Source organism: Aquarana catesbeiana, linkage group LG06 (genome assembly GCF_042186555.1).
Source record: "Aquarana catesbeiana isolate 2022-GZ linkage group LG06, ASM4218655v1, whole genome shotgun sequence".
Lineage (NCBI taxonomy): Eukaryota > Metazoa > Chordata > Amphibia > Anura > Ranidae > Aquarana > Aquarana catesbeiana.
Window position 1 is genome coordinate 341,127,046 of NC_133329.1, and position 14,901 is coordinate 341,141,946.

Sequence of the window (14,901 nt, forward strand, 5' to 3'; positions counted from 1 at the left end):
GGGAAAAAGTGGACAGACAGATAGATGGATAAATTACCCAAATGTAGGCAGACTGACAGACAGACAGATATACATATATACACATATATACAAAGATAGAATACGAATAGAATAAAAAAAAATACATAAATCAATCAACTAAGTGATAGACGATAAGTAGATATTACATAGAAGAGTTGATAGATATATAAATGGATATTTTAAAAAATATATAAATAAATGATAGAGCAAGATAAATACATAAATAGATTGAGATTGGCAGATGATAGAGATAGATAGATAGATAGATAGATAGATAGATAGATAGATAGATAGATAGATAGATAACATTCAGGTTGATAGATGAAGGGTTGATAGAAGCAGACAGACACATAGACAGGTATTGGAAAACATAAAGAACATCCAGACAGACAGACAGACAGATGACTGCTATACTCCAGTGACATGCAGAGATGCCATTCTCTGTGCTGTAATGATATTCATGCCTTTAAGAAGTACAAGACAATAGATTATCTAAACTGCCCTGTTTGTATCGATTTTGCATGTGCTCTCTGCTCTTCATTATCTTTTCAATTTACACTTTCTGTATCCTCCTCTCCATAGTATCCCACCTCTCCCACGATGCCACTGTCCCCTCTCCCATAGGGCAAGCCATCACCATGAATATATGTATTATGGAGGGAAGATAATGTACCTGTTTAAATTCACGCATCAATGAGAGCCCATAACAATGTACATAAATCAGTATTATAAACATCAGGATTGTAGACATCCTGTACAGAATAGGATGATGGAAGTCATGGGCTATAGTGGCAGTGGTCACCCTAGAGAGGTGGAAACGTTGTCTCTGTTTTATCAGATATCTATAGCTGTGTTCTATAACGAATATTCGCTTCTTGATGATTAACAAGTACAATCTATTATTCTGTAGTAACATAGTATTACTCTGTAATGTTACTCTGTAGTAACATGTCACATCAGTTGGGATCCATGGGATTTCACAAAAAAAAAAAAAAAACCAAGCAAAAAACGAAAACATAAATAAAACACTCAAAATGATTTTTGTTTTAAAGTATACGAATTTTCAGGAAGCAAGGGAGAGCTCGGAAATTAAAAATGTAGCATATATTTTCATGTAAAATATTCAGTTATCTCTGTGTACAAATAATAGGACAGATCTGTCATCTCTGTCATTCACATGGATATGTTGAAGCCCTAGATATATAGAACAGTGAGGTCACTAATCTCAGAATTCATCCCCAGCACACATACCGGGTGACGTAAGAAGAAAAAAAAAACATGAAATGACAGTGACGCATTTACTTCTAGCAGCCAATTGAATGGCTCATTTTACTGATCTCACTACAGCGAATTTATATCCGATCGATTGGTGCCCATTGGTTACAGCCCTTGGCACCGTCCTACTATTCATGTTTAGAGAATGGAACCTATATCTAGGAAACCCCACATTTTAGTTTAATTTTTTTTTCTTATTTAAATTGTTTGTACAAAAATAGGCTCTAAATAGAGGGGGGATGCAGAAGAAGAGAACAATGCAATGATTCTCATTCATCCAGAGAGATAGCCGGGGACAGGTGGGGGCAGGACGGTGCTGTGGGCAAGTGGAGGGGGACTGGTGTGAGGAAACAGGTTACAAGGATCACATGAGCAGTAAATGGAATGAGGAATCATGGATAAATATATGACCCTATAACAGGGGGAACTAGAGCGTGTCCCAGCCAGCTACACCAGACACATACACACACATCAAAAACTACAGAACACACAATCAGGATTGAAAAATATATGCAGCTAATCATCTCCTGATGTTTATAAGACTATACTTATTCTAAAATGCTTAGTTAAATGTATATTTATTGTTTTTCTTATAATACTTATTGTTATATTTTCATAACTTCCTTTTATCTAGCTAATATTATGAAGATGATTAATATTATTATCATCATTCCTATAAAATACGTATAATATACTTATTTATACACAATATCATACAGATAGATCCATAACTAATGCTTCATAGTTGCAAAAATAATGTTGCATATATAATCATGCTAATCAAAATGACAGACAAACACGTTTATGTGTGTTTGTGTGTCTGTTTGTCATTGCTTTTAGTATTATTTTTAATTCTACGGTTATTATTGTTATTAATTATTACAAAAAACAAAAACATGTTTGTATGGTTGTTATATATGTACTGTATGTTTGTACATATACAGAACAAAAAAAGTTAAAAAAAAATAAAAATCTATATATATATATATCTAGATATATCTATATCTAGATGTATATATATATATCTATATATATATAGATAGATATATATATAGATATATAGATAGATATATATATATATATATATATCTATATATATATATTTATCTATATATATATATATAGATATATATATATATATATATATCTATATATATATAGATATATATATATATATATATATATCTATATATATAGATATATATATATCTATATATATAGATATATAGATATATAGATATAGATAGATAGATAGATAGATAGATAGATAGATAGATAGATAGATAGATAGATAGATAGATAGATAGATAGAATATATCTATCTATATATGTATATCCTACATAGTATGTATACATTATTTGTCTAACTAAGGACATGAACAATGAAAGAATTCAATCTGCCGCCATGTCAGGGATAATTTATTTATCTAGGATGACATCAGCTCACTAATAGCTCCAGTCATCCTATGATGCACAATCAGATCGGAATAGGAGAAATCCAAGTCAAGAAAAGTTACATCTAAGTCCTAGAATAAAATAACACTGGTGTGTGTTGTCCCTTTGCTCCCATCCTCTCTGGCTCCACAATAATCAGGATAATGACTGTCTTCATGCCTCACCGCTTCTGCAGCCCTTACAGGCTATGAGTGGCTGGCAGCCTTTTCTGTTTCATGTTCCTCCTCTTTTGTCTCTTGTGATTATGTCATCCAAAGCTCATATATACATATATCTTCTTTTTTTTCTGGGATCGCCTAAACTTCCCAGACAAAGCTGGGGACTGCTTCCACCAAGCCCCTCACATCTCTGCTTGGCCTCAGTCCCTAGCACAATACAATCCCTTAAATGCACACCAATTTCACCCAGAATAGCAGCAATTACCACGAAAATGCAAGATGATTATAGGACTCACTAAAAGCCTGCAAGATGGAAGGCAAATGACAAGCCATTGAAATGCTAATATCAGAACACAATTTCCACTAATGAACTTGAAGATGTGTAATTATTTCAGATGTTCTTTACAAGGTTCATCAAAAAAAGACTCAGATCAACTTTAGCACAAGCCATCTTCATCTACAGTTATAGTGCATTTCTTTTATAACCTCAATGGCTAAACAAAAGATCTACCAAACAAAGTAAAATTAAAAAAAAGCAATAAACCAAATAAAATGTCATACTTGTAGGTCTTAGATTGATTGGGTTCGTGTCTTGGTTGGCACTAGACGAAGGAGGAGAAGAAGAAGCCATATCTCCTGTGGAAAAGTCCTTTTGTTTGCTCGTTTCCATGAGTTTCCAATATCCTTATTTTCTAGGTATCCAAGAAGATTGTGGAGGTCCACCTCAAAAGCAGAAGGGGTGCACCACCTCAAAGAGAGAAGAGTTTCACTTTTTAGAATGGAGGTATTTAGAAGAAGCCCACATAGACTAGAATGACCTTGGATAGCTCAAGTCCTTTTGACAGTGACCTAAATCCAGCCATTGCATGTCGAGGGAATTACAGTCCCTAGTGCCTATAGGAGCACTGAGCTTGCACTAGGACTGGAGAGCATCTCAACAGTCAAAATGTTTTTTTTTTTTAAGCTTGTCCCTATTTAGTAGACCATACAGTCTTCTATAATTATGTCAATGGGCAATGGGTTCTGTTATAATGACTTGTGTCAGGCTAATTCCAGATAGTGGAAAACTGGTGAAGCTATCAAGACAAAGGATTTTTTTTAGACAAATAGTCAACCGCTAAACCTTTTTACCTACAGTTATAGATTTACATTGCTCTACAAACATTCACATTGCCTATCTAATACACCTTGAATAATTGAGTAATATCCATCAATATTAGATCAATATTAGTTCTTTATAGGTACAAAGCAGCTGTTAACAACAAAATGATCATCAATTTAAAAGCTACTTATTAGAAAAAATATATATAAAATATATAGATATTAGTGATAACACATCAATAATGCACTCATTACCTTTATATATATATATATAGCTGCAAGTCAAAAATTATTAGTTTGATTAATTGCTTTTCATTAATAGGTATTAATTAGATTAAGAGGTTCGTTATTATTGTTACCAGATAAAAAAAATCTTACAAAGGAATGATAAAGACTTTAAAATGATAATTGCAAGCCCAGTCTGGTAGTGGTGGAATTTGGAAAGAAAGCACAAGGTGTAACAGGTTATCTAGGTATAATCCATTGAATATCTCTGTACTGCCTTGGCAAAAAAAAAAAAAAAAAAAAACCATCAACAATAATAATGTGGCAGTAAAAGACATACCATTCAGAGGAAGCACACATACATTCAGGTGATGCTTACCTATTATCCGTCTAGATGCAGGTAAGTGCACAGTACTTCATGCAGCTCTTGCAGTCTTATCAGATTTCCCCCCCCAAAACAAATACAGATGTCTTATAAGCTCTCCAGGGAGGGAAGGTGGCTGAATGTCAGTCGGGTGCTGCTAAGAATTAGGGGGGTTTCCCTCTTTTCTCCTCCACAAATACTTGGCTGGGCTATTTTAAAGCCGGAGAAGCAGTTAATGTCTGTGCGCAGGCATGAGTCAGTGCAACACCTCCTCTAGTCCAGTATGAGTGTATCGACCGCATCACTTGCTGCGAGGGATCAGCCTGGCCACTCTCTACATCCAAGTGGCTAACGTGACTTGTAAAGGGGGATGCCAGCAGGTGATATGCTTGGGGGCGTTTATCGGGTCCTGTCACCAAAATACCCCCTTAAAAAAAAGAGCAATACAGAATAAAGAATATGACAAGACCCCCTGAATGCCAGAAATGAGTACTGGAGCTAAGAGGGTGGAAGTCTTTTTCTTTTTTTCTATGAGATGCTAATGGGAGGGGGTGATCCCCTCTCTGGCACTGCATCCCACTTCATTAGGCTCAGTGATGTCGGTCACATTCAGTACTATTAACCCTCTCTGTGCAGGAGAGCTAACAGGACGGGTGCAAAGTAAAAAAAGGCTTACTAAATAAAGTAGTGCCAGTCATTGCAGTCAGGCAAATGCCACCTTTCATCAGTTTCCAGAAAGCTGGGCTATTTGCACATTACTTTCTGATTTTACCAAACAGGTCTGCACATTGTAGCCAATTCCTGTTTTGTTAAAGAACAACATTAACAATATATATGTCATATAGGAACAGTTTTAATTTTTGTAAAATTGAAAGCCCTGTTTTAGATAACTTCCAGTTGTGCTTCTTTCCAATGGTGGAACTCAACAGGTCTGATCCACAGTGTTAAATGGCCTGAAATCATCAGAGTCCTCTGTACTGCAAATATCATTTTGTACAGTAGAGAGCGTGAGGTCATAAAATGAGCACTAGGGGGCATCAGAGCCCCGCCGAATGAAATAGATATTCTCCCACAGGAGCAATGGATGTCTTGTAAGCACAATAAATAATTGGGAAATATTTATAGGCGCTGAGTTTCTTTTTTACTGTCTGTATTAGAGGGATGCAACCTGTGGCTTTACATAAGATGTAAAATCACAAGTTCCAGGATAGCCTAATAACTATGATAATATGTAAAGTCTACAGTAAATATATATATATATATATATATATATATATATATATATATATATATATATATATATATATATATATATACAGTATCTCACAAACGTGAGTACACCCCTCACAGTTTTGTAAAAATGTAATATACCTTTTCATGTGACAAAACTAAAGAAATAACACATGTAAAGTAGTGAGTGTACAGCTTGTATGACAGTGTCATATTGCTGTCCCCTCAAAATAACTCAACACACAGCCATTATTGTCTTAACCGCTGGCAACAAAAGTGAGTACACCCCTAAGTAAAAATGTCCAAATTGGGCCCAAAGAGTCAATATTTTGTGTGGCCACCATTATTTTCCAGCACTGCCTTAACCCTCTTGGGCATGGAGTTCACAAGAGCTTCACAGGTTGCCACTGGAGTCCTCTTCCACTCCTCCATGACGACATCACAAGCTGGTGGATGTTAGAGACCTTGTGCTCCTCCACCTTCCGTTTGAGGATGCCCCACAGATGCTCAATAGGGTTTAGGTCTGGAGACATGCTTGGCCAGTCCATCACCTTCACCCTCAGCTTCTTTAGCTAGGCAGTGGTCATCGTGGAGGTGTGTTTGGGGTTGCTATAATATTGGAATAATGCCCTGCGGCCCAGTCTCCAAAGGGAGGGGATCATGCTCTGCTTCAATATGTCACAGTACATGTTGGCATTCATAGTTCCCTCAATGAACTGTAGCTCCCCAGACCATGACACTCCCACCACCATGCTTGACTGTAGGCAAGACACACTTGTCTTTGTACTCCTCACCTGGTTGCCACCACACATGCTTGACACAATCTGAATCAAATACGTTTATCTTGGTCTCATCAGACCACAGGACATGGTTCCAATAATCCATGTCCTTAGTCTGCTTGTCTTCAGCAAACTGTTTGCAGGGTTTCTTGTGCATCATCTTTAGAAGAGGTTTCCTTCTGCGACGACAGCCATGCAGACCAATTTGATGCAGTGTGCGGCGTAGAGGCTGACCCCCCACCCCTTCAACCTCTGCAGCAATGCTGACAGCATTAATACATCTATTTCCCAAAGACAACCTCTGGATATGACACTGAGCACGTGCGCTTAACTTCTTTGGTTGACCATGGTGAGGTTTGTTCTGAGTGGAACATGTCCTGCTAAACCGCTGTATGGTCTTGGCCACCGTGCTGCAGCTCAGTTTCAGGGTCTTGGCAATCTTCTAGGCCATCTTTATGTAGAGCAACAATTCTTTTCTTCAGATCCTTAGAGAGTTCTTTGCCATGATGTGCCATGTTGAACTTCCAGTGACCAGTATGAGAGACTAAGAGCAATAACACCAAATTTAACACACCTGCTCCCCATTCACACCTGAGACCTTGTAACACTAACGAATCACATGACAACGGGGAGGGAAAATGGCTAATTGCGCCCAATTTGGACATTTTCACTTAGGGGTGTACTCACTTTTATTGCCAGCGGTTTAAACATTAATGGCTGTGTGTTGAGTTATTTTGAGGGGACAGCAAATTTACACTGTTATACAAGCTGTACACTCACTACTTTACATTGTAGCAAAGTGTCATTTCTAAAGTGTTGTCACATGAAAAGATATAATAAAACATTTACTAAAATGTGAGGCATGTACTCACTTTGTGTGATACTGTATATATATATATATATATATATATATATATATATATATATATATATATATATATATTTTTTTTTTTTTTTTTTTTTCATTTATTAAATGTATTTATATAATCAGTTAGCTGCTGTCACCTGTGATATTACAGAAATTCTAGAGCCAGGGTTGATAAACCTTACGTTATTATTTATTATATTTATTTATTATTATTATACAGGATTTGTATAGTGTCAACAGTTTATGCAGCGCTTTACAATGTAAAGGGGGGATAGTACAATTACAATACAGTTAAATACAGAAGGAATGGGAGGGCCCTGCTTAAAATCTAAAGGGAGGGGGAGGTGGTAAAAAAAGTAATAGCAGTGGGGGATGATCTGATGGAGATGACTCGGGATAGTTCTTAGGTGGAGTTGGGGTAGGCTTCCCTAAATAAGTAGGTTTTCAGGAATTGCCTAAAGGCGGATAGGGTAGGGGCTGACCGGACATGCTAGGGCAGGGAGTTTTTAGAAGATGGGAGAGGCTATGAAGAAGTCCTGAAGGCAAGCATGGGAGGAGGTAACAATGGAGCTAGAGAGCAGGAGGTCTTGGCAGGGAGGACGATTTGGGCTATACCCGTAGAAGAGGTTGGTGATGTAGCTGGGGGGTGATGTTGTGGATGGCCTTGTATGTTATGGTTAGTATTTTGAATTTTTTACAGTGGGGTAGGGGAAGCCAGTGAAGGGATTGGCAGAAAGGAGCAGCAGTCACAGATCAGTTAGTAGGGTGTATTAGTCTAGCAGCAGCATTCATAAAGGGGGGATAGCCTGTATAAAGGTAGGCCAGAGAGGAGGGAGTTGCAGTAGTCAAAGTGGGAAATTACCAAGGAGGGAATAAGATATTTTGTGGTGTTGTTAGTCAGGAAGGGACACATTTATTTATATATTTATATAGTTTGTTTCCTGTGTAATTTCTGATGTTATCAGCCATCCTAATAAAGGTCTGTGTTCATTTTGTTGTACTTAGGTCTTCACTGAATGCAATGCATTCAGTGAAGACCTAAGTACAACAAAATGATCACAGTACTGTACTTAAGTACTGTAACCTATAGTAGCTAATATACCACCAATATAATGATTATCATTTTTTAACATGTTGAACATTGGTTTGTGGTTTGCTGCAGACAATTATATCACGCCATTGTTTTATTCAATATATACTATCAGCTATGCTCTTAGGTGTCCGTTTATGAAGCAGTGATCAGCGGTGATCCCGAGGATCACCGCTGATCACAGTCCATAAACAGTTTATGAAACAGAGATAATCGGGGGGAGAAGTGTTTGAACATGTTCTCCCGCCGATGATCTCCGCACACGGAGAATCCTCATTGACTGACACAGAAACGGCCAGTTTACGAAGCTGCGATCTCACCGCTTCACTGGCGATCTGTGTCAGAATTCACACTCCCCAATTCATCTGCTCAGAGGTGGAGAATCAGGGAGTGAAGAGGAAATCTCTCTGGATCGAGGAAGATTTTTAATTTCCTTATGCCTCGTTTAGACCCCCCAACACTATAACCATGTCCCCCTGTCATATTTATGTGTTTATATAATGTGTGTATATATGCATGTACGTTGCAATAAAAAGTATGTGAACCCTTTTGGAATGCTATGGATTTCTGCACAAATTGGTCATAAAATGTGATCTGATCTTCATCTAAGTCACAACAATAGACAATCACAGTCTGCTTAAACTAATAACACACAAAGAATTAAATGTTACCATGTTTTTATTGAACACACCATGTAAACATTCACAGTGCAGATGGAAAAAGTATGTGAACCCCTAGACTAATGAGATCTCCAAGAGCTAATTGGAGTGAGGTGTCAGCCAACTGGAGTCCAATCAATGAGATGAGATTGGAGGCATTGGCTACAGCTGCCCTGCCCTATAAAAAACACACACCAGGTCTGGGTTTGCTTTTCACAAGAAGCATTGCCTGATGTGAATGATGCCTCGCACAAAAGAGCTCTCAGAAGACCTACGATTAAGAATCGTTGACTTGCATAAAGCTGGAAAGGGTTATAAAAGTATCTCCAAAAGCCTTGCTGTTCATCAGTCCATGGTAAGACAAATTGTCTATAAATGGAGAAAGTTCAGCACTGCTGCTGCTCTCCCTAGGAGTGGGTGTCCTGTAAAGATGACTGCAAGAGCACAGCGCAGACTGCTCAATGAGGTGAAGAAGAATCCTAGAGTGTCAGCTAAAGACTTACAAAAGTCTCTGGCATGTGCTAACATCCCTGTTAGCGAATCTACGATACGTAAAACACTAAACAAGAATGGATTTCATGGGATGATACCACAGAGGAAGCCACTGCTGTCCAAAAAAAACATTGCTGCACGTTTACAGTTTGCACAAGAGCACCTGGATGTTCCACAGCAGTACTGGCAAAATATTCTGTGGACAGATGAAACCAAAGTTGAGTTGTTTGGAAGAAACACACAACACTATGTGTGGATAAAAAGAGGCACAGCACACCAACAGCAAAACCTCATCCCAACTGTGAAGTATGGTGGTGGGGACATCATAGTTTGGGGCTACTTTGCTGCGTCAGGGCCTGAACGGATTGCTATCATCAAAGGAAAAATGAATTCCCAAGTTTATCAAGACATTTTGCAGGCGAACTTAAGGCCATCTGTCCACCAGCTGAAGCTCAGAAGATGGGTGTTGTAACAGGACAACGACCCAAAGCATAGAAGTAAATTAACAACAGAATGGCTTAAACAGAAGAAAATATGCCCTCTGGTGGACCAGTCAGAGTCCTGACCTCAGCCTTAAGATGCTGTGGCATGATGTCAAGAAAGCGATTCACACCAGACATCCCAAGAATATTGCTGAACTGAAACAGTTCTGTAAAGAGGAATGGTCAAGAATTACTCCTGACCGTTGTGCATGTCTGATCTGCAACTACAGGAAACGTTTGGTTGAAGTTATTGCTGCCAAAGGAGGTTCAACCAGTTATTAAATCCAAGGGTTCACATACTTTTTCCACCTGCACTGTGAATGTTTACATGGTGTGTTCAATAAAAACATGGTAACATTTAATTCTTTGTGTGTTATTAGTTTAAGCAGACTGTGATTGTCTATTGTTGTGACTTAGATGAAGATCAGATCACATTTTATGACCAATTTGTGCAGAAATCCATATCATTCCAAAAGGGTTCACAAACTTTTTTTTGCAACTGTATATATAATGTGTGTGTGTGTATACATATATATATATATAATGTAGGAGGACTCCTTATTTTATTAACATTAACCACGCTGTCTGTCAGTTTACTGAGCGGTGATAATTTATCACTGCTTAATAAACTGACATCTCTGTGTTTCTGTGAATTTCTTGTACTGTAATCTCGTAAAGTCTCACAAGATTCCAGTATCAGGGGGCGTTCGAAGCATGTTTGAAGCGTTTGTAGATCGCTTCACTCCTCCAAAGGTGAAGCGATCTACACCTCTTCATAAACTGGCACACAGAGGAGAAAGATCTCCACTGTGAATGCCGGAGAATGAATAGATTTCACTGCTTCATAATAGGACACCTTAGGCTGATGACACGGGAGATTTTCTCACAGTGATTACCCACAATTTGTTGCAGCAAATTTCCTCTAAGAAAATCTTATTATTTTAAAAAGTTTTCAAAGCAATTTATCCTTGTGCTGCAGAGTGATTGAGACCCCATTCACACTGCACATTTTCTGAACACATGACAAAATGCACAGGTAATGCACAATTTGCCATGCATTTCAAAAATGCGCTGCAAATGCATGCTGCACTTGCGGTGCCATCAATAGTTAATGGCACCCCAAACGTGATTAGTAGATGCGCATTTTGTCACGCAGTAAACAAACTACATACATGGCAAAATGTGCATTGAAAAAACATACTTGAAAAGGTGCTGGAGCTTCTTTGGAGCATTTTTCAGGAATAGGGCAGCCCACTGAAGTGAATGGGCTAGCCTGGGCGTGACGTGGAGAAACACATGAAAAAACACGATCAGGAACACACATTCCTGCTATGTGAAGTGTAATTAGTCCTGGGATTCATTGGTGGCAAATTCACTAGCCACAATTGCTCTTAGGCCCCATTCACATCTTGACTTGGCGATTTTCACATGATGCTGTGTGTTGCATAGGGCAGCCCATTCACTTGAATGGGCTGCCCAATGTGTGTTTGTCACCCAAAAAAAGCTCTTGCTCCTTTTCAGGTACAAGCTTCAAGCCATTTGTGAAGGCACGGTTTACCGCAAAATCCTGTCACGCAACAATCGCAGCAGAATTTCATCACATTTGGGGTGCCATGGAAGAATAATGGCACCCAGAACGTTGTGCTGTGATTGCCACGCAATCCCAAATCGCAAGATGCTTTTCTATGTAATGTTGCAGAAATCACTATGCCTAGCTAGAAATTGTAGAGGGATTGAAGCAGAGCGCAACTAAATGCTGTAGCCGAACACCTGCAACTCTAGCGATTTAAACACTAACTACAAATTGCTGTTACACATTGGCATTAGAAAAATTGTAGCAGTTATTAATCTCGGCAAAAAAAAAAAAAAATCACCTGTGCGTTATTGGTCTATTGTTCATAGAATTTAATACAAAAAAAGGCCTGCCATCAGAGGAGTATGTAAAGAGGTAATAATAGGCATTAGTAAAGCAAAGTGTTCAGAAAGGCTTACAGGAAACCCATTCTGAGGAAGAATGGGGGCTGCCTCTGCTGATTTGAAAGTAGTAAGAGTTCCATGTTGATCAAGTGGCTTCAGTCCTTTCTGAGTCATTGACTTGGAACAAGTATGCAGACCCGGAGCTATGACTTCATTCTGCAGTTTTGTTCCAGGTCAGTGACTACTTAGAGAGAGCCAGGTAATTAGTATTTTCAGCAGGAGGTCAGCAATTGCAGTATCTCTCAGTACAGAGTCCCTTCAATTCAGCACCATGGACAGCGATCTCCAATGGGCACATGAACCATGTGCTATCTGCAGATTCTTTTGCTGCACATTAATGCTGCTTGAAAAATATTCTGCTTTAGATTTTTAAATGGTATAATGGCTTAACCGCGCTTGTCTCACCACATCTTAATTGCTACTAATTAACTATATGTGATACTCCTGTGCATTTGGACTGATAACATTCATAAAAACCAATGCTTGCTATATAATAAATGCAATAAAAAACAATCTTATTCTACATTAATCAAAACATGGTGATTACTCAAAATAAATTAGTGACTAAATATCAATTCTAAAAGAGAAATAGTGACTAGAGATAGCAGATATATAGATTATTATTATTATTATATATAGATTAGTGATATGTGAAATGACTTGTGTGAACAAAGTCTATTAAAGTGCTCTTGTGCTCTGTGCTCAAACGGTGACTGCTTTTGATAACGCTGCATTCAGATGACGAAATGTGTCAAGCTTAAATCCCTTAGGGCTCATGCACACAAGACCTTTTTACAGCTGCTGTTAGGGGCATTTAACATTTTTTTAACTGCCTCTAAAAGTCCCTCCATGTTAGCTTATGTGTCCATGCATACATAAACTGTCAGAGGCGTTTGGAGGCATAAGCGTTTAGTGGCAGTAAAAAAAAAAACAGCCAGCCTGTGCTTCTAGGAGCAGTAAAAACGAAAAATGCATCTAAACGCATCAAGCCACGTTTAGCCGCGTTTGGCGTTTTTAGGCATTTTTACATTATGGAGAGAGTGTTTTCAACAAAGACGCCAAAAAACGCTAATGCGGGAAAACACAGAAACGCTAATGTAAAAACAAATTGTGAAAAGCGATCTGAGGTGGATCCGTTTTCAGAGACGTTTGACAGGTGGTGAGGAGTTGATCTGCCACCTCCTTACCATTTATTTTACAGTGAAACTAAAGGAAACATTTTATTTTTTAATAAAAAAATGATTATACTTACCTGTTCTGTGCAATTATATTACATAGTACATAGTTAGGCTGGTCCCTTACCTCCTCTTTTGGCAGTCCCCTGCCTGTGCTGTCTCCTCCTCTCTGCTCCAGGTGCTTTCTTAGCAATCTGGTTGTTAAGGAGGCACCTGTGGGCTTCCAAGCTGGGCTGTGTGTGTTCATAGACATACATAGCGGTGGTAAACAACATCTCCACTTCCTCACTTGACTGACAGCAGCAGGAGCCTATGGCTGCACTGCCCTTAGTTTCTCCTGTGAAAGTAGGAAGTGAGGGGAGCAGTGCTGCAGCCAAGACAATGCTAGTGCGGTCACAGCCAGGTAAGTGTTTAGGGATGGAGGTGGGTAGTTGCCCATTTTTTACCTTAAAGTGGTTGTAATGGCTACACATTTTTTACCTTTTATGCATTCCCTGCAAGGTAATAATGTCCCAGCATTTGTATTGCCATGCCTCCCCCTCCCCTCCTGTGGCGGTTTGTTTCTTTCTCTCCCTGCAATCATAAGACAGAGGGACTAGCTTGTGGCACAGAAATTAAAGCATACTGTGCAGCAAGTAGACTCAGGTCTTCTTTAACCTTGTCCCTTTAGAACTGTTACACTGATAGTGCAGTTTGGCCACACCTACTATTCAACCAAAGCTTTAGACTTACATAGGTGTGCACACAGGGTGTGCCAGATGTGCCTGGGCACACCCTAATCACCCTGTGTGGTGCAGATTCCCCCCTGTTTAAACCCCTGATATTTCACCAAAGCCCCCTAATGGGGCTCCTAAAAAAATTGCGAAAAACAATGTAAAAAATAACATTGTAAAAAATGAATAACAAAAATAAAAACTACCGACACCGTCCACTGCCTTACTGACACCAGTCTCTGCCCTAATGACACCGCCCACTGCTCTACTGACTCTACTGACACGTTAGTATATATACAGTATATATAAACACATGCACACGCACATATGTGTTTGTGCTTTGGAGAGTACACCCTAATGCAATAGGCTGCGCACACCTATGACTACCTACCTCTAAGGCTGGGGGGGTTATTGAGTACTTGCACCTATTCTCTGAAATAAAAAAGCCCTGTATGCCATACTAGGGGGGATATACAATAGGAAGGTCAGGGAAGAACAGTGCAGAATCAGTATAGTTTACCATGAGCTCACTCACCCCCAGCACACTTATTTCTTCTGCAAATTGCCCCCTTTAGTGGTGAAAAGCAGTAATGCAGCAGTTTAAACAAAGTTATTATACCTGGTCCAAGGTGTGTCTGCCTCTCTCTTGTGAAATGGATGCTGCAAATATATACAATAAGCCAAAACTGTCACAGGCAGGTTTTTAGACCTACAGATTGTGTGATGGTGCAGGGATCTTGTGTAGGGAATACATATTAAATTAATGCATTTTTAGCCTTACCGTCACAATTCACATCATATATAGATTCCTTTTTTTTCCCATTGCACATACTGTAT

At 38.8% G+C, this 14,901-nt stretch overlaps 1 protein-coding gene across 3 annotated transcripts in view; it reads right to left on the bottom strand.

Annotated features, from left to right (window-relative positions):
• LOC141147006 (glutamate decarboxylase 1) overlaps nt 1–14,901 on the bottom strand; it is a 174,365-nt gene that overhangs the window by 114,162 nt on the left and 45,302 nt on the right. For 2 of the 3 annotated variants that reach the window (XM_073633929.1, XM_073633927.1), the window contains exons 1-2: nt 4,615–5,138; nt 3,471–3,657 (exon numbers count right to left, since the gene is read on the bottom strand). In XM_073633929.1, coding sequence (XP_073490030.1) covers nt 3,471–3,579 — 109 coding nt within the window. In that variant the 5' untranslated portion in view covers nt 3,580–3,657; nt 4,615–5,138. Of the gene's footprint in view, nt 1–3,470; nt 3,658–4,614; nt 5,139–14,901 lie in introns of those variants that run through there. The other variant, XM_073633928.1, reaches the window with a different exon arrangement.